Here is a 20,567-nt window from a genome sequence, read left to right as displayed (position 1 = left end):
GGTATAATTGCAGCGGTGATGGTTCTTCTTCTCTTCTTCTTTTTATTCTCTTTCAAGGATGAAAAAAACGATGGCTGCTTGGAGAGACGTCTCGGTAATGGAGGAGGTAGGTTTTCCTCACCGAGATTTTTTTTTCTCTTTATCTTCCCTAATCGAACTTCGGCTCTGATACCATGTTGAGAAACACGAAATTGGTAGAATGGCTTATTGATCCATGATCTCAAGCCCTCTATTTATAATTAAGTGGAAAGTACACTATTACAAGGAATGGAATTTTACATGAATTCAAATTCTAATTGGACTCCTAGTAGAATCCTACAATCTTCTTAACCAAAAAGTGATGTGTTTTCCTACTTTCAGAATTTATATAATATGACTAGGACCTAGTTTGGGGCTATTGTGAAAATCCTTTGGACCAATAATGGGACTGAAAACTCGGATGGGCCTTTTTCTTTCTTATCTTGCTGCTCATGGGATTATCCATCAAACTAGTTGTGTGGATAGTCCTCAAAATGGGGTAGCTTAGTGCAGAAATAGACACCTCCTTAAGGTGGCACGGTCCCTTGTGTTCACCATGCATATGCCTCCTCGGTATTGGGGTGATGCAATTCAAATTGCCACATATTTGATTAATAGGATGCCTTCTCGAGTTTTAGATCAATGCTATCCTCTTGAGGTTCTTTTAGGGATCAAATGCTATCCTCTTTTACAATTCCTCCTAAAGTGTTTGGGTGCGTGGCTTTTGTTTGCAACCATCATAGTCATGGTAAGCTAGATCACCGTGGGTTACGGTGTATATTCTAGGTTATCCATACACAAAATGGGTATAATTGTTATCATCGTGGATCTCGTTGGTTTTTTGTATCTATAGATGTTGTCTTTTGAGAAGAAATTCCTTTCTTTTCGTCTACTCTTCTTTGAGGGGAGAGTGTTAATGAAGAACTCCAATGTTTCTTGAGAGTCCTCCTGAGGTTCTTACTGTAAATTCTCTTTCGGAAGATGGAGTGACCAGACAAGAGTAGCCGGTGGATAGTGTGCTAGGGGAGACTAAACCTCTGAAGACCTATCAAAGGAAGTAGTAATTACCCCCTTCTGAACCACGCCAGTTGGGAGCACCAACTCCTAGTTCTAAAGAAGGCGTTCCTCCTGGTGAGTTTGTCTCTGACCTAGATCTACCTATTGCTTTGAGAATTAGTCGCATACTTTTACTAAACGCCCTATTTCTAATCATGTTTCATATCAGTCCCTATTCCTATAATTTCAGATCTTTATTTCCTCTTTGTCCTCCACCTTTATCCTTGACTTGCGGTAGGAGGCTCACTCAAACTGGAAGAAGGCTAAGGATGAGGAAATGCAAGCCCTGGAAAAAAAAAAACAAAACGTGTGAATTGGTGTCTTTTCAAGAACTGATTGGGAAGTTGATTTATCTGTCACATACTAGGCCAGATGTTGCTTTTGCAGTCAACCTTGTTAGTCAATCTATGCATGATCCTTATTTTCACATCTTGAGATGCTTAAAGGCATCTCCTGGAAAAGGCATCTTAATTTCTTCTCATAGGCATTTTAGAGTTGAAGCACATGCAGATGTAGATTGGGCAGGATGTTCAGATGACGGGAGATCTACATTTGGTTATCGTGCTTATGTGGGGGCTAACTTGGTGTCATGGAGGAGCAAGAAACATGCTGTAGTTGCTTGATCTAGTGCTGAAGTGGAATTTAGAGCTTTGGCTCAAGGCATTTGTGAGGTACTTTGTTTGAAGGGTCTGCTTTAGGAAGTTGGGGCAGATCTAGAAGAACCTATAAGGGTGTTTTTTGAAAGCAAATGAGCCATAACTGCAGCCCATAAAGCTCAGCATAACAAGACCAAACACGTAGAGATTGACAGACATTTTATCAAGGAGAAGGTTTTGTTTGGGCTGGTTTAGATTTCCTTCGTCACATTTGATAATCAACGGGTTGATGTGTTCACGAAGAGTTTGAGCGTAAAGTTATTCAGTAGCATTACTAGCAAGTTGGGCATGTTAGACATCTATGCACCAACTTGAGGGGGAGTGTTGTAGTTCAGGAGTTTAAGTAAGAAGGTTAGTTTTGTCTGTTAGGAGTTTTATTATTTTAGTCCCACAATGGGTATTATTGTACTCTCTCTTTCATTCTATTATTATAAATAAAGGCTTGCAGTGTCACACTTACCGATGCAAGGATTCATTCTACATTCCAACACCCGTGTTAGTAGGGTTGTAGCATGTTTGGGGCTACCTACCATGCATTCTAACATGATACCATGCAAGGAAACATATTCAAGATACCATAATTCACATTCGTATACACATCCCCTTGCTCTTTCACATCCTCATTCTCATGATAACATATCAAATCCAGTGTCACAACATAGTAGATGCATGAAACAATATAAATCATGATAAATGATCTGTTACGAGAAGGACTTATTAGTACCTCTTGTACTGGTGCTAGCGCTAGAATCGAGAGGTATAAAAATCTCTCTTGTATTTCATCTTGAACTCTTTTTATTTGGTTTAGGAATGGGGAAGAGAAGCTGCAGATGGGAGAAGAAGGAAGAGGGTAGGGCTGGGGGTGGCGCTTCTTATACTTGTAGGAGAAAGAGGGCCTGAAGAACTTGTAATCTGCCAAAAATTATAAACGCACACAGCCATAAGTCTTCCTTCCTAGGGGAAAACCCATGACTTTACTCCTTTGCACCTTCAATCTCAGATTTGATTATTCATTAAATCTGTCTTTTACAAGCTATGGAGGCTTTATTGATCACTTAAATGAAGGAACTCACATTAGGACTCAAACTCAGAAGGTGATTCTAATTAGGACTCTACTTGAACTAACGACTCTCTTTCCAACAAGGACGTTGCCATCACTCAACCTAGAGTGATCCAAATTACAGATTAAGATTAGATATGGATTCCTTGTAAGAAGTGGACTGTAACTACGGGAATCCCTTTGTAGTTGGGACTCCTAGCCTAAATAGGACTCTTCAATGACTTGTCCAAAAGTCAACCAAATTCAAAAACAGAAGTAGATTTTTGGATCCTACTATCCAACTGAGCCCAAATTTGACTCGACTATAATAATGCAAAGTTACCAAAATACCCCTGGTTTTACTAGAGGGCTGTAGGGTGTTGGGTCATCACCCTAGGCCCTATTGCAGCCCTGATTTTGGTTCACATAATCTTTAGTTAGTTGGGTAATAAGGTCATTCCGGTTCCTTTTTAACACACTTAATTGTACCAACAGGTTGATTGGTGGATCAACCGGTTGATTCAACCCAATCAACTGGAGCACTCTGATAGTAGTAGGGAATCTGACCCTATCTGCTATTGGCGCCATAACTCATTGATACAAGATGCCCTGATTCTTTTTGCATTGTGACTTAGACTCAAAGGGTTTCATTTAATGTGAAGAACCCATTTCAACCTATTACCCCCTCCAAATGGGCTAGAACCTGTCTCTTCACTCTTCAGCATACAACAAAATGCTTAAGGATTCAAGCGTGCTACCTGGTGGTTGGGGTCCAACATCCTCATCTCTTGGAAGTGGGTGATCCATCCCCTTATGCATCCTGTGCACACACTGTTAAAGCCTCTCCTCTCTATCTAGATGATGGCCATGTCTGTGGAATCACCCTCATGGGCCTCATTCATCTTTAAGGATTCTGGTTCCATCTCTATGCTGTTCACCTGTATGGACCTCAACATGCCATTACTCGTACTTGCAGGTTCGGGTCCTAAACATGTCATACAAGTTAGGAATATTATGGTATTATGATTGATGCATACAGCATGAGATGCAGCAAATTTTGATTGTTACCGGGGTGTCAATCGGTTCAGTTTAAGCCATTTGGTTCGGTTTTATGGGATGATGGTATGAACGAAAAGAACCCAATACCCGAGCTGGTTCTAGAATTGTAATCAAAACCCAACCTACGAGGATTCAGTTTTGTACAGTCCCAATTTGGTTTTTAAAGAGGTTCTAGTGACGGTCTGAATTCGGTTATATATTTTGGTTCTTATCCAATTTGCTATGTAGCAAGTCAGAAGTCTATGAGTTTGTGAAGTCTAAAGGTTAGAGAAGCAGTTTATTTTTTTAAATGAAAGAAAAGCAGGTTAAGCAATTGTTACTACAACCTTGTATACATACGGCCACAGGCAGCCTTGCAGTGTGATGGTATCTTTTGAGGCTGTGATCATGCGATTGAGGATTGTGAGATAGTGAAGGGAGTTGAGAATTGAGTGAGACAAAAGTATATCTTTACAACTGGATTTGATCACCTCATCCATTGCTTTTTATTCAGCAAAAATCAGCTAAGCCTGAGAAAGAGACAATACATGCACAATGTTCTTGAAAAAGTGTTATTTACCCCTCCTTTGGTTGGGGGTGGGGTGGGGGAGTGGACAAAAGGAAATTGACATCAACTCTATGGAGTCAAACCCTGTTAGCTGCAAATCGTTTTTTGACTCCCTTACATTTTGCTCCAAGTCTCCAAGAGTTTTTCATATTACAACAACAAGATCACAATACATTCCGACTAATTGCAGTTGAACACATGGATCTTAGATCTCAAATCAGCTCTATTTGTGGTCATAGTGAGGGTAAATCTTAGCTAAACGTCTCTTTCCTTACCCCATCACTTAAGGTTACCTTAGCCTTGTCCTTGGTTCTTTTGTCACTCCTTTGGACTGCGGCACCCCCTCCCCCCGGGCGGGTGCCGCCACCACCGCATGGGGGAAGGCCATTGTTGAACAATGCCGTACCACCTCAAACATCTCTCTTTAATGTTATAATGAACTGGAGCAATTCCCAACCTGGCTGCAAGTTAATCATGGCCATACCCTTCCATGTATCATTGTTCACCATAAATTTATTGTTAATAAAAGATTTTTATTTTAATGTTATTGCTCAAGTAGAGCGGGTATTAGCTACAATATCAATTCTTGGGAATTAGATACCTGAAGACACTCGTGACTGTATTATGAACTTTCTCAAAGATTTGCATTTATGATATGACCTAATTTGCACAACTTGGTTTATCCTTAGTCTGATCAGATATTTGATTCAATAATGATTCCTTTTCCTGTTGTATTCAAAGATTTGCAGAAGGTATAAGCAATACCACCAGCAGATGCAAGTTGTGGTATCATCATTTGAATCAGTAGCAGGTCTAAGTGCTGCCACACCCTATACCACCTTGGCTTTAAAGGCTGTTTCAAGACATTTCCGGGGCCTGAAGAATGTCATCTCCGATCAGCTTGGACACATAAACAGGGCCACTGGGGAAGGTTTGTTGTTCCCTAATACTGGTACAAGTAGTAGCAGAGATACATCATCACCAAAGCTAAGATTCAGTGACCATGTTGTTCAAAAGCACAAGTCAGTTGGGGACAGTCCAGGCATCCTTCAGCCCCAACAGCACATCTGGAGACCACAGAGGGGTCTCCCAGAACGCTCAGTTGCTCTTCTTAGAGCCTGGCTGTTTGAGCATTTCCTTCACCCGTGAGTGATTTCTCTCCTACTCTCCTCCCATGTGTGCACACCTTCCTCTATTGTATATAATGGTGGTTTATTTTTGTAGGTACCCAACAGACACAGACAAGGATATGTTAGCTTCTCAAACTGGTCTTACTCGAAACCAGGTGGATCCTTTTGATAATTCCTTTTGATTCAGATTTAGTTGGTTCTAGGTATTTGATATAATTCACGTGTTTTTTTTTTTTTGAGTCTGAATGGTTCTTAAAAATGAGGCATTTTGGCTCTGAAGGTTTGGGTCATTCCAAATAGTTAAGGAGCCATTCAATTGGCCCGAAAATTTGGAACCATTACAAAGCATCAAGTTTAAAGTTAAAACTAAGAAAATAGACCAGTATCTATGTAATAATTTAATATATAGAATATAGATTAAGCAGAACCTTACTTTTGTTATTATATTATGCTTGTCTAACCAAAAACTACACGATATATTAACTTTTTTTCTAGCTTTCATGTTATTATATTATTGAATCCAAGTTTACTGTGGATTTTATAATTTATATCAGTCCACTCTTTTTTTTTGGTTGCCAACCCCGGTTTCCAAGGCTTTGCCTTGACTAATCCGGTGTTCGACTTGGGTTGCACACCTAGTTGTGGTGGGTGAGTCTCCCAGCGGGGATTTTTTGCATCCACAAGGTTTCGATATCAGTCCACTCTATTCCTTGTATTTTGGCATAATAATTACAAGTAAAATATTAAATCATGTACATTGTTATTTTTCTTTCCTTGCATTGGTTAAGCATGGTCCGAGATGGGGTAAAGCGTAATGCTTTTCCTATTGATGGAATTTGAATTCACTATTGTAGTAGCCAAAATCGACCTCATATCTATAACTACTGTGCAGATAGAGTGCCTAGAAATTATGCATTACTAGAGACATTGGATTCTTTCGGGGTTTTTTTTTTTGTTTGTTTTGTTTTGCAGGGAGAAAATAGGTAAGAGACAATTAAGTGTTGAGACAAGAAAATGAAAGTGATATTCAAATTAGAACTACAAAATAGGAGGATGGTAGTATCTTAAGGACTGGAAGAAATAGTTGAAATTAGAAGCAAAAAGATTGTAGGTGAACCAAGGAGAAAGATGAAAGTAGAAGATTGAGTAAGGGGATGGAGGAGTTCAAGAAGAATAGAGATGATGGAGCAATGTTGTGTGGAGCATTCAGACAGCATCACTACCACATCCCAAACGGAGGGTCTGCTCTTACCTCCTTTGATTTGACTCGTTTTGGACCGTTCCTATGCCTTTCAATCCCTCTTGGGTTTGGAGAAAACTGCTCCTGTTGAGATCATGTGCTCTCACTGCTGTCTCTACCTTATTTCCATTGGCTCCCCTACCTCCTTTTGGCTTGACCCGTGGCATCCGATGGGCATTGTTTTCACCTTTTTTGGACCCTGTGCTGTTAATGTTACCCCTAATCCTCAAATCCACCCCTCTTTCCTCCATCACTAATGGCTCCTGGGCCCCTCTCCCCCACCCTAGTCTCACACAGGTTTGGGATTCGCTTCCCACCCTTTTGGATTCCCCTCAGGACCTCACTATTTGGCTCCCTTCCCCAACCAAAATTTTCTCCACTGCTTCAGCCTGGAACCTCCTTCATACCCCTTCCCCTCAGTCCTCTTGGCCCCCTTTGGTTTGGTTTAAAGGCCATATTACTTGTCATTTTCTCACCTTTTGGGGAGCCCTTAACCTTGCTTTCCCCACCCAATCCTTCCTCATTGGTCGCCATATCCTAGTTAGCCTCAATTGCATCTTTGTTGGAATGCTTTAGAGGACCTAAAGCACCTATTCTTTTCTTGCCCTTTTCTCTAGTACCCTTGGGGAAAAGCCCTAACTTCCATTTGGTCATGTTTGAGGCGTTCTTTTGGCTTTGCTCGAGATTGGTCTTGGGTTTTGAGAAACTTTTCAGGTTCCTCCATTTGTGACCGGATTGGTAAGCTAGTCTTCTGTGTCATTGTCCATCATCTGTGGTGGGAGTGTAGTCTTAGAAGATGGACCTCCAAACTTGCCCTTTAAACATGATTTGGAATGCCATCTAGTTTGATGTTTCTGCCAGGCTACTTTCTATCCCCCATCCCCCATCCCCCATCCCCCATCCCCCTTGTGGGTGATACACCAAGGAACATGCTCATTGTTGTCTCTTAGGGTCTTAGCTCCTCTTTTCGGTCTCCTTCTTGAAGGCTGGTCTCCCTTGTCTTTTCTTGGTTTTTAACTTAATTATTTATTTATTCAAAAAAAGAGAGAGCAGGAATTACGTGCACCTTCCTAGGGAGATAAAAGCTAAAAAGGAAAGTTACAATATAAAGCAACTAGATGAACTCTTTAACATTTCACCTCAAGCTGGAGATTAATGTCATAGATTCCTCGGTTGCATGAAAAGTTATCATAATGATAAGGGATTAGCCTCTTGCTAAAGATTTCAGCCGGTGATCGCCTATCTTAAATACGAGTTGATGTTGCCAAAGTCAATCTTCGCTTTGATGAGGTGCATTGCCACCTCAATATGCTTTGTCTGTCATGTTGCGCAGGATTGTGTGGGTTAAATTATGGTGGCCTTGTTATCACAATAAGCTCCTACTGCTTCAGTGACGAACGTCAGCTCTTGAACCTCTTCTACCATAGGAGTGCATAAACCCCATGAGCTATAGTCCTAAACTCTACTTTTACACTTGAGTTGGCCGCCACAGGTTGCTTCTTGCTTCTCCAAGTGACTGAATTAGCACCTGTAAATGTACGACAACCTAATGTAGATAACCGGTTCAATATGCATCATCATAGCTTTTAATTTTCAAGGGGTTGTGTTTGGCATATAGGTGGCTGATATAGGATTCCACGGCTGCCCTAGGAAGACTCAAGGAAAGTCCAGGGATGCCGCCTAGCACTGTGCAGCCCTGCCAGCAGCATAGGGAACTTGGGGCAACATGAGGGGCTATTTGGTAATTTTGGGTTGGTCCTAGTCAAACTCAGCTAGGTCCAGTTGGATTTAGAATTGTATTAGGAGTTTAGTCCTACTCTAGTCAGCTTAGATTGAGAGAAGTAAGAGTCCAAGTTGGAGTAGGGGTCCTAATTATATTAGAAGTTCTTTATTTTGGTTTCGAAGTTGAGTGCTAGTAGGATGTGTTTAACAAAGGCAATAAATACGGCCTATATAGGTTGTAACCAAATTAGTTTTGATGAAAAAAATTTGTGCAAAGGAGCTTCTGCTAAGGGAGAGTGCGGTTGAGGTCCTGCAGCAGCTTGTGTGTCTGTTGTTCTTCTTCAAAGTTCATCCAGCCCCAACCTTCTACAGCAAGTGACCTCCCCTAACCCTTCCCCTCTCCTAACCCCATCATAGCCCTAAATATTCCCCCTTCTCTCTCTTGCGGCACCTTCTCTCTTTTTCCCCAACCCTAGTTTCGAAGATCTCTTAATCCCACACCCTTTTAGACTCTTTGCCCCCTCCCCTTCCCTAACACTCGATCGTTAGAAGCAGCCCCATTCATCCCTCAAGGCATTAAAGAAAAAAAAACACTGGACTTTGAAATTTGAATCTGAAACCAAAACATCTAGGTCAGATTTAGATCTTCATCAGCCCTGAGCTTCTACGCCACTACCAAACCCCATATACATTCCCCTTCTACCTTGGAAACTCTGGCCGCAGAGGGTGTAGGAATCCTAAATACCCTAGTGGTAGGGTCTTGAAACCCTATGTTTGCTTGTTGGTTCATTATTAGATCCTGGATTTGGCCCTCCTATTGGGCCTACATCAGTGGTATTTTCCAAGGCAAGACTTTGTATGTACCTAAGAATCCAGTACAACATGTAGGTGCATACTTTTGTGGTCATGCATTTATGGACTCACCACCCAACTACATAAGCAAAATGTGGGATAGTCAATGAAAGATAAATCAATTTTCTCAAGAGTCTCTCGCACTTCCCTGCTTCAACCAGTGGAAGTCCACAATATTCCCCTAGCAGATTTATTGACATGACATAGTTGGCACACCCAAACACTTGATGGCCATCAAGTTTAGTAGGCATGCGATTGATTGAAAAGCCGACAAGAAGGGTATCAGATCGAAAGGTCTTGGGGACATGCATGCCAAAGAGGAAACTCCTGGTGACTTCCAACAAATGGTACCCCCACCCCCACCCTTCTCTTTCCCCCTCCTTCAGCCTCCCTATTCTACTGAGGTGTGAACAAGCTAACTAATGGAAAGTGCCATCATAGTAAAGAAATCTTAGAGTCCATATGCTTACTTCCAACCTTTATTAGATGCAATTTTGAGTACCAAATTGAATAAATATAGGATGACAAAATTTGAAAGCCTGCATGGACATTACTTGTGTAGTTTTTTTCACTAAATTTTTCCCCAAAAAAAAACTCATAAAAAATGAAACAAAAACAATGATAACCAGACATAGAAGTAACGGAATTAGCCCCATAATGTTAGGTTGCACAATATGAAACGATCACTTAATCTACTACCATTATAAGGATAAGAAGAATGACTACATTTACCAAACAAAGGGAACTTGGAATAGAAGACATATGTGGAAAAAGAGGGCACTCTGCGCTTGAGAAGGATGACAAGTATACAACAGAACTCCACATACAAAATGGTTTGGACGGTAAAAGGAGGGTATGTGGCTGATTTTATATGGAGGAGTTTTTCTTTCTAATCTACACCCAATTACACTAGAGATCAGGCCTTTTCTCCATTAGTTAGTGGTTGAGTCACTGGGATGGAATATGATAAGAATACTTTTGGCTGTAAAAAAGCCTTTCCACTTGCTCAGAACAGGCTTTTCTCTGTAGAGACTTCTTTCAAATGGCATAATTGTCTTCAAATGCACTTCGATCCTCAAAGAAGATTGACTTTTACTCTCCTGTAGGATAGGATCATCGATGGTCCTTTCACTGTTGACCTAACTGTTTTTTTGGAAGTTTTTAGGGGAATGCTTGTGGGACTTGCTTTTCGCTCTCAAGACAGCCATCCTTCTTGTTACAGTGAAGCAAAGCACATTCCTCTCGTAATACCGAATGAAGGTGGTGAAACATTGATGCCACAAATCACAGTTTCAACAATGTTATTGTCAGTATGTCCACATGAGTAAGACTAAGCAATAGGTAGAGAGAATGTTCTTGGTTCAAGGAGGTAGAGTCCTTTTTCCTCATGTCCACTGTTTTTTGTCACCAATCCTTGAAAGCACCATGAGATGTGAACGAAATGACATAACAATTTGGTTATATGTTTAGGTAGCTTTTAGATTTAGGGTGTAAATGGATAACTGAAATCCACTCTTGAATTCGTATCCTCCGTCCGATTACCAATAGGATGCGGATATGGTATACCCCTTTCCTACCGATTATTGTCTGTCTGATAAAATTATCCAATTAAGTTACTTATTTGAATTTATTTTTCTTACTTTTATAATTTTTTACTTGAGATATGTGACTATTTTTATAGATTTTCTACTAAAAAACTACCAAAGTTGCTAAATTCTTAAATTTCAAACGTAGTCTCACAAATAAAATGGAAAAGATGTCAATAGGTAGTCAAAAATTTGTATTCATGCCCATTTAAAAGAATCTTTTTAAGAAAATTTCTATCCGAATATCATCCAAATCTGTCTGAAAAATCGACAGGATATTATTCGAATCCGTATGAATTTAATAGGATGCGGATTTAGTATTACCATTTTCCGATTCAAATCCTATATGCTTACACCCCTGAATTAGATTAGAGGTTATTGTTGATTTTGGGAAGATGTAGAACATAGTCGAGGGAAATAGAAGTGACACAGGCACTAATATGAACCATGAAACTAAGGTGTGTTCGTCATAGGTCATTGGGTGTAGAATCAATGACGCATGGAGGGCAGTAGAAGAAGTAGATGTTGAGGTCTATAAGGTGGAAGTTGAAGAATCTTATGTTGCATGATAAGAAGATGATTTATCTAGATATGACACAATCCTGTGAAATACTCCAATATCATCCTGAGTGAGAAAACTCATGTCTGTCTGCAGTCCAAATAGATATCCATTAAGTATACGCAAGCCTCAGTCATTATAGTGCATGCTATGGCTCGTCTTCTCTTGGTGCGGTGCATACCAGGGGACAACAATAAAGCATCCTACATCTCTCCCTAGTGTGCCTAGATTTCCCCCAGTGATAATATCTAAATAAGCTTGAGTGCTATGAAGTCTTAATCAGTATGAGAAGCTCCACAGCCCTATCATGGAATACTTTTCTCTCCTCTGTCTGTCTTCTTCTCTCTTCCTCAATTCTTAATCTTATTTACAGGAGAATGAGGAATAGGTACAACTAAGTCCTGCGGTTATTGAGCAATCCAAGTTAATTTGATGGCACAGAGAACCAAAGAATGATGGTCAGCCTAATGAGATTAAAGGATGAGTGACAGTGGGTATCACTTGTCATATGAAAGTGACACCAATTGTACCACAATAGATCAAAGACTTCGTCTGAAGATACAGCTGCTTCTAGTGCTTGAAGAACATCACCTGACAAATGATACTAATCATATTATCTTGTTGTTGTCAACGCTTGACAATAGAGTGGTTAGGATCAAGGAAATTTTTTTGATCGATATGAACATTTCGACCTTGGAAAAGGTCGAAATTTCGAGGTTTAACTGGATACTGTTTTCCTGATTCTTGAAAACTCAATTTCGAGCCTCAAATGCACTCATATTGATTTGGATTTTTGCATACTAGCTATTTTAAGCATAATAAACACTATAAAACTACTAGTTTACTAAAAAACTACTGAAAATGTAACATCCAACATTCCAAGTATATAGTACATGAATTAGAGAAGAAGTGGGAATGTTATTACTTACAAGTCTATTCTATTCAAGCCTCAAGGTCTCCCTCTTCCATCTGCACCCCATACAAATGACAATATAACTCCCATGATGTTTGCCCCCGCCCGGTATAGTTTTGGACATAGTCAAGAACTGCATCTCTGTATGTGGCCTCATCTAAATGCATAAGATTCCCTAACGGTGGGAAGTTGTGAATCTCCAAAGGAACTGGTGGTGGTGGGCCTTGTGGCTGTGGAATAGTGTGGAAGATCTGCTTAACAAATGAAAGATCACCCTGGCTCTCAGGACTAGGAGAAGGATAAGGATACTGATAAGGTCCCAGTGGCTAACTCCGATAATTGACAATGGGAGGGACACCATAAACTCCATAGGCCGCTCCATAACCATAAGGCTTCAGTCGTGGTTGACTGGCCTGACCCTGAATCTGATAGCCAGGAGGGACACCATATGGTCCATAACCATAAGTCAACTCGGTAGAACCAATACTCTCCACAACAGTATCATATGAGGACTCTGCAGGCCTATGCCATCCGGATCCTCTGGAGGTGGAGTCTCTAGCATCATCAATGCTCATCGATCTCATAGATCCCACCAAGCTCTCGGCATCGGTTGGACCCATATGATGGTGTGTCCTCTGTGCTCCAGTCGTGCTGTCTCCCCTTCCCCTTCCTCGAATATGTAGAGGAAACATTTTTGCTTCGAGATGCAGCTCCAGTATGGACTGAATCCTGTGTCGCGTGGGTGAACTGACTCTCTCCTGTGAATCTCGGTGGTCGTCCGCCCCCCTGACTCTCACGTACTGCTGGTGGTGGTCTGTCCCTAGGATCAGCTGAATCCTGATCACAAGGTCCCACACCCTCCTCATCCCCTCCATCATCACCGTCAATGCCATCGTCATCATCACCACCATTGTTGTCATCGCCGGAGGCCTGAGTCACCTCATCCTCAGTGTCGGACCAGAAAATCAAATCCTCACTCTGGGTGGATGCACTAGGGTGTGGCACGAAGGGACGGGCGGGCTCTGCATGTGGCCTCCCCTCCTGGGCCATGAAGTCCCCCACATCAACCCCCATCTCCTCTGCAATCTGACTATTGGGAAGACCTCCCTCCTCATCCAGCAATCCGTGTCCACTATCCCTGATCTAGTCAACTACTGGGTTATCATCATCATCATTCTCAAATATGTCGGCCAACTCGATATTGGTGCTCTCTCTATCCATCCCCTGTCTAATATGATCCTCTCTCAGTCTCATTATAGTGTAGGTAGACAAGGTCCTCTAGACGCTTCACACCTGATCGGTTGCGCCTCTTCGAGTGAATGAGCTGAAGATGCTCCAATTTCGCTCACAACCAGTGGAGTAACATGTCTGGGAGAGCACTTTGCTTGCAATCACACTCAAGTGGTGTGAGTCACGTCCAAATTGCAACCACCACTCAACTGCAACAAACATAGACTCCAAGTCATTTTAATACTTAAATAACTAAATTAAAGATAGAATATAATAATTAAATGTATAATGAAATAAATGAATGAACTTACCCGGAGGGGCGGTTTCCCGTCCCGATACAGCCACAGCACGACCGAAGCGCCCAGTGGCATCCTAAAAGCCTTTTATCTAATATATAAAGAGAAAAAACAATAACTAGTTACTAGGTTAATGACTTAGTATAAAACTACGAATTGTAAATATCAAATGATTCAAATCATTATCTTACCTCCATAAGGATGATTGCTTGTTTAGCTGTTTCCGGTTCGAACTTCTCCACTACAGTTTGGACAGCATCCATCAAATCTTGCCTCATCCCAAGATTGTCCTTGTAATGGTACTTGGGATTTAAATAGTATGCTGTGTAAGAAAAAGTATGTCATAAAAGGGAATAGTTAATACTTAATAGTGTGATAACATAATGAAAATTAAATTAAATACTAGACTTAACAACTCACCAGCCTTATGCAGTGGATGCTGCAACATAGACTCCCATCTACTGTTGATGATTTGAAGGACTTTCTTGTTGCTGCATGGGTGGACCTGAGCAACTTGTTGCTTCATCCTATCTACTGCAGCAAATATGTGTGGTAGAGTAGGTTTTCTCTGCTGATCTACCATATTTAACACATTCACCACAGGCTCAAGCATCTTCACCACTATCTTCACATTGTGCCAGAAAGTCTCATCGAGGATGGTCAACTGTGCTCTCCTTCCTCCCACTGATGAAAAACCCTCCTAGTTAAACCACTCCTCTGATGCAAACATACTCCTAAGGCCAGTCTTCCTACTCTTAAAGCTCTACAGTGCTATCCAATTAGTAGCAAATCTGGTTATGCCTGGCGTCACTAACTCACCCTGACACTTGTCCCTCATCATCCTTAATGCATAGGTGTGGTTATATATGAAGGTGCTAACATGTCAAGCTTGGTCCACAGTATGCTTCACAAGCTTGACCTTTCCAATCTCCTTCAACATTAAGTCAATGCAGTGAGCAGCACAAGAAGTCCAAAAGAGCCTATATCTGTCCATCCATCAAGGCATCAAGCCATCAATACAACGTTATAAAGTATACATGTATATGTGTAATGTAAATATATGTATTTACAAATGAAAATTAATACTATATGTTTAGATACCTGGAGTTCTCCTGCATCTTCAACCCAACTTTCTTGTAGTTGGAGCCATTATCAGTCACAATCTGAACCACATTTTCCACTCCAACCTCCTTCACCACTTGCTTCAATAATTTGTAAATGTATTTTGCATCCTTCTTCTCACCGGATGCATCTACTGACTTGAGGAACACTGTTCTCCCATCACAATTCAACATGAAATTGATGATGGACTGTCTAGTGGGACCAGTCCAACCATCAGCCATCAGAGTCACTCCATAATGATTCCACATGGGCTTTAATCCCTTAATGTACTCATTTATGACCTCTTTATGCTTAGGCAAATACACATTATATATCTCATATGGAGTGGGGCCCTGTACACCACTCCCAGCCCTGCCTATCTGCTCAATCATATCTCTGTAGTAGGGCCCCTAGGCTGTATGTGCTGGAACACTATAGTAATGCGCCCATTTGGAGAAAACCATCCCCACTTTCTCCTTCACAATCCCCCATAAGTGCTTGAACTTTCTCTGTTTATGCTCAGGCCTCGCAAATAGGGCCGGATCATTGCAAAGAATCTCAAGATCCGGATCTTTAGTATGTGCTGAGGAAGCTCGACCCCTTGTAGGGGCCCGTGGGATAGGAGCCTCCTGCGTCACACTCTGAGACCTCATAAGGACTTGGGAGCCTCCTGTGCCTCCCATACCTACTGGCTCTCTAGAGGACCCACAACCTAGACCCCTCTGTTGCCTCCTCATGTCATCAATCCTCTGTTGCTCCCTACTCATCATCATCGCCCTCCTCAGCTGATCGGCCTCTGGATCAGGGTCACTATCTCCTGGCTCATCCCTACCATAACCCTCAGGATCTGAAAGGTCATCTAAGCAAGCATCCTCGAACTCATCCCTCTCTGTTCTCTTCTCTTTCCTCTTTTGCTTTGTACCAGTAATATATGAGGCCATTGCCCTCTTGACCTCTACGGGCACCTTTGGGCACCCTGTTACATCTCTGTTGCCACCAGCTAGATGCACCTTCAATTTAGTGGCCCCACCTCCTCCTATTTGTTTCTTACAATAATTACACTCACTCTTCCTCCTATCAGCTGTCAGTGGCCTCCCATGTTCCCAAGCTATGTTTGACATCTTTAAAATAGAGTGCCTGATAGAAAAAACACACACTAAGTATCTTGAAAAGCTCCACAATATGCTCCAAAAATGACATACATGCTTCTAATAATAACCTCCTATTGTTAATTATAAAAAAAATATATGTATATAAGTAGTTTTTAATATATAAATAATTTTAAAATATATAAAATACACACAAACTATCTTAAAAATAAATATCCACAACATGCTCCAAAAATTGCATACATGCTTCCACTAATACTCCGCTATTTTAAAATTTAAAACAGAAATTAATTGTTTTTTTTTAATATTTAAATATATATTAAATACAGTAAAATTACATAATTAACAGAAAAAAAAATTAATTCAACACCATCACAGCAATATGGTGTCTCAACTCTGACATACATTCATTTGAAGCTTATACATGTACTATACATATACATTTTTAGCAATATACATAATTTAGTAAATAATTTTTTAATAACAGAAAAAAAAAAAATAGTAGGAAGAATAAAAAAAATATATTGACACTACAAATTCATAGATCAACACTCTAAAGTAAACATATATAAATTTGGAAGCAATCTAACATGATTTAAGGCACAAATGAAACAAAAATAAAAAAATGAGGAAGTTGGTTACTCACCTTGCAAGATTTGAGAAAATGCACAAATGGATGAGCAAATCAAGTGTTTGATGGAAATGGAATACTAGAAATTAGGTGTGGAAGGGGATGAAAACAAGAGAAATCAGCAAAAAATTTAAAAGGAGCTCGAAATGGCTCTGGCGATATGGCTCGGTAGGTCGAAACAGCATCGAAATGTCGAAAATGAGCTCGAGTTGGATACTTTAAAGCCTACGCAGGTATCATTTCGGCCCGATACCATATCGGGCCGAAATATCGACTCGTACCGACTGAAATATCGGTCGATACGAAACGATACATGATACATTTTGTGCCTACTACTACATTTCGTTTCGATTTTGAATTTTGTAGGCATTTCAGTCAAAATTTCGACCATTTCGATCGAATTTTTTTCCATGGTTTGGTCCGAGTTTGACAACATGTTGAAGAAGACTAGGAAAGGACTGAAAAATGGTGGAGCAGGTGCAGAAGATTTGTTGTCGTTTTTAAGCTTGGGTGTTTGCTGAAACTACCTGACGATAGAGATACTAGGCGCTGGGTCTGTATTCTGTACGGTACAAAGTCTCGTCATAATTTTCAAGAGATTCTGCTTTAATACAAATGATCTTAGAAATAAAGACAGAAAAAAGAAGTGCTGAAGTCTAGTGTTATGACCTTGTTGGGGGCAGTTAAGATCTATTATATGAAACAAATTTATTTTTCCACCAGGAATAAGTTGTAAAAGAAAGTTCATTCCACTGAATAAAACCACGTGCCTGACTGTTAAAAGCGATTATAGCCATTTCCAATTCATTGATTCCCTCTGCTGTTGTTTAAACCCTCATTGACCAACAAAGGTAAAATTGTGGTCAATTATCTCCTCTTTTTCAAGATAGGCGTGAAGTTAAAATTCCTGACTAGGATGGGCACTACAGAACTAAGTGAAGGAGGGATGCGTACTTTGGACCTCGTCCAGTTGCACACCATGAAACTTTTTCTTCTAACTCTTGACTTTTGAATGGCAATGAGTCATACTGGATGTAAATTGTCTGAATTATAGTCCTCAGCAGAATAATACCCCATCTTAGAAATATGCAGCTTCATTCATAATGTTCATTCTGTATCTTCTATAACTTGTGCAAAAGAAACCATTGAAGGTCTTCCAGATATCTCTTGCTGTGGATAATCCAACAATGATATAAAGGCAAGATATAGTCAACTTGCTTAGGCTGTCGTTATACATACAGACTTTGTAGGTTGTATTTACTGTTGTCTTCCTTGTTACTGATAAAGCAAAGTTAAGAGGATTACTTATGTAAGCCCAATTCCTGCTCCTTGCAAGTATGGATTGGGTTCCACATCAAATCAATTCATACAAGTCAATTTGAGTCTAGCAAAGGTTAAAAGATGATGCAATTCGTCAGCTGTAATCTTCATAACTGAATAAGATCAGTTGAAGTACCATTCACCCTATATTCTGAACTCGAATGATAGTTATAATGTACTCAAATGCACTTCAGAACAAAATGGATATCTTAGGCTTTGGTTATATTTCATTTATAGGATATAGGAAAGAGTACAACCAGTTAAGCTTTAAAGCTGGAGGGTAAAGTTATATTCAAATAGAACTCTTTATCATAAGAGGAGAATTTCGTTCTTTTAAATGTGGGAACAAGTAGGGCCTAGTTATCTGCTTGATTTCTTGCTCAACCCAGTTGTCTGGTGTGAAAAGTAGAAGTTCTAGCCCTGTCACTTGTTATATGTCAGTGATATCATAAAGCACATGACCCACCTTGATGCTGCTATGCATGGCTTGGTGTTTGGGACCTGGGTCAATGCATTACGTCATGAGGTTTTAATTCTCCATCTGGTATAATGATCTTTTCTGTCACTACTAGCATTATACTGGTGAATGAGTTAAATATGGGGTCAACAATGCATGTGATCGCTCAGTTTCCATGTATGTCCATTAGTTGAGAACTTCCCAATCATGAAGGTTTGGCAGCCAAAAGGAAAAATGTTTAGCCTCTGTTACCATAGCTAATTATTTTGCATTAGATTTACTGGTGGTTCTTATTGTGTGATGTATGTTGCTCCAATAAATGCTTGGCCTTGATTTTCGATTTTCAGTGTCACCAACTGTTGTTTTGTACAGGTATCAAACTGGTTCATCAATGCTCGAGTGCGAGTGTGGAAACCTATGGTTGAGGAAATTCACATGCTTGAAACCAAAGGATCTGCTGAGACCAACCTGAACTCAGGTTGTAATGTTGGTGAACCTACGGCAACCAATGGTAGCAGTGAGCGCATGGGAGATCATAACCTAAACAAATTCGCGGTAGATGTGGTGTCTGAGAAGGGATCCGAGTGCTCGGGGGTGGTAGCATTGCCATGCAGGGAAGATGATCAGAGTTCTGAAGAGAGTAATCAAGGGAAGCGTTTGAGAACCGACGATCAGTTTCCAGCTGATGTTTGTGGGGGCTTGATGGGATTTATGCCATTCAACCAAAACAAGCTAGAGATGGGTGGGGTGGGTGCTGTGTCACTTACCTTAGGTCTTAGACACAGCACCGAGGGTGCACAACAGCTGCAGCACAGACAGGTTAGACATCAGGAACATGAGCTAATCAGTCATTTCGGTGCTCAGATGGTCCATGATTTTGTGGGTTGATTATGGTTTTAAGCAGAGGGGGAGTCATGAGAGAACTGAAGATGGATGGAAGAAGATGATTTGTTGCCATATATTTTTTTGGCTTCATAATTGCGAGAATAGATATGATAGAAATGATGTATGAAGTGCAGAGAGTTGATCTAGGGCAGTCGATCACCATCAAAAGATTCTTTGGGTATGATGTGTCTAGCTATTGTAGGAGGTGTCCAAGGCACATTGGGGTAAATGGAAAGAAAGGCAAAGAAACAATTGGCGTCATGGGGTACTGTAATGAGTCCTTTATTGTCTGCAAAGCTCAAGAGCTCTTACAAGTAAAGTATTTCTCTTAACTTTTCCTTCTTTCTTGCCTTCTTGTTAATGGTTACTGCCTTGGGCTGTGTCTGGATGTTGGTTGCAAAAGAAAAGAAAAGAAAAGACGTTATATCAAAAGTAGTAGGGGTAAGAGAAGTAGTTACCTATGTGAGTTATGGATCTCAATCCAGATCCTGGTGTCTTCATTAAGCCTGCCATTTTGGCCCTCATTGGGTAGCTCCACTCTTTAGACTGGGCTGGCAATGCGTTTGCTAATGAAATTCTCTCCATTTCTAGGAAAATTCTCTACTGTTTCAGTTTGTAAATAGAGTTGAAAAATCCCCTTGGTGAGGATTCAAAACATTTAATCTTTCTCATGTTTGGGTTGGCTGTCTCCCCCAACTTTATTGTGGATAACTCTTGTTGCTTCCAGTGGCTTTTCCGATGGCTTTATGTATGTTTCTTGTTGACCAATTTTTTTTTAAAGAGAGAAAAGGAAAACCTAAAATTTGAATATATATATATATATATATATATATATATATATATATATATATATATATATATATATATATATATATATATATATGAGGCACCTTGAAATCTAGGGGATGCGCCTATCAGGTTAGCAAGATCTTGATCAAATGTGAATATTTATGGAAACTTGCTCTCCAAGAAACCAACTTCAGAAATCTAGATTTGCGGTAAGCTTAGGGTTGTGAACGGACTGGATTCGGATCGGATAGTGATATATTCATATCCGCATCCTATTATATTCGGACGGATTCAATAATATCCTATTGGTTTTCGGAGGGATTCTGTCGGATTCGGATGATAATCGGATAGTTATTTTCTTAAGTAGATTCT

General features: G+C 40.4%; 1 protein-coding gene across 3 annotated transcripts in view; it reads left to right on the top strand.

The window, feature by feature from the left end:
* Positions 1 to 20,190, top strand: part of LOC149023484 (uncharacterized) — a 31,247-nt gene extending 11,057 nt beyond the window's left edge. For all 3 annotated transcript variants that reach the window (XM_089144017.1, XM_089144015.1, XM_089144016.1), the window contains 3 exons: positions 5,117 to 5,520; positions 5,600 to 5,660; positions 18,894 to 20,190. In XM_089144017.1, coding sequence (XP_089000143.1) covers positions 5,117 to 5,520; positions 5,600 to 5,660; positions 18,894 to 19,409 — 981 coding nt within the window. In that variant the 3' untranslated portion in view covers positions 19,410 to 20,190. The remainder of the gene's footprint in view (positions 1 to 5,116; positions 5,521 to 5,599; positions 5,661 to 18,893) is intronic.
* Positions 20,191 to 20,567: the final 377 nt, after the last annotated feature.

The sequence above is a fragment of the Hakea prostrata genome, chromosome 2 (genome assembly GCF_041222555.1).
Source record: "Hakea prostrata isolate BN-2017 chromosome 2, UWA_Hpros_2, whole genome shotgun sequence".
NCBI classification, from domain to species: domain Eukaryota; kingdom Viridiplantae; phylum Streptophyta; class Magnoliopsida; order Proteales; family Proteaceae; genus Hakea; species Hakea prostrata.
This window is presented reverse-complemented; position numbering and strand designations above follow the sequence as displayed.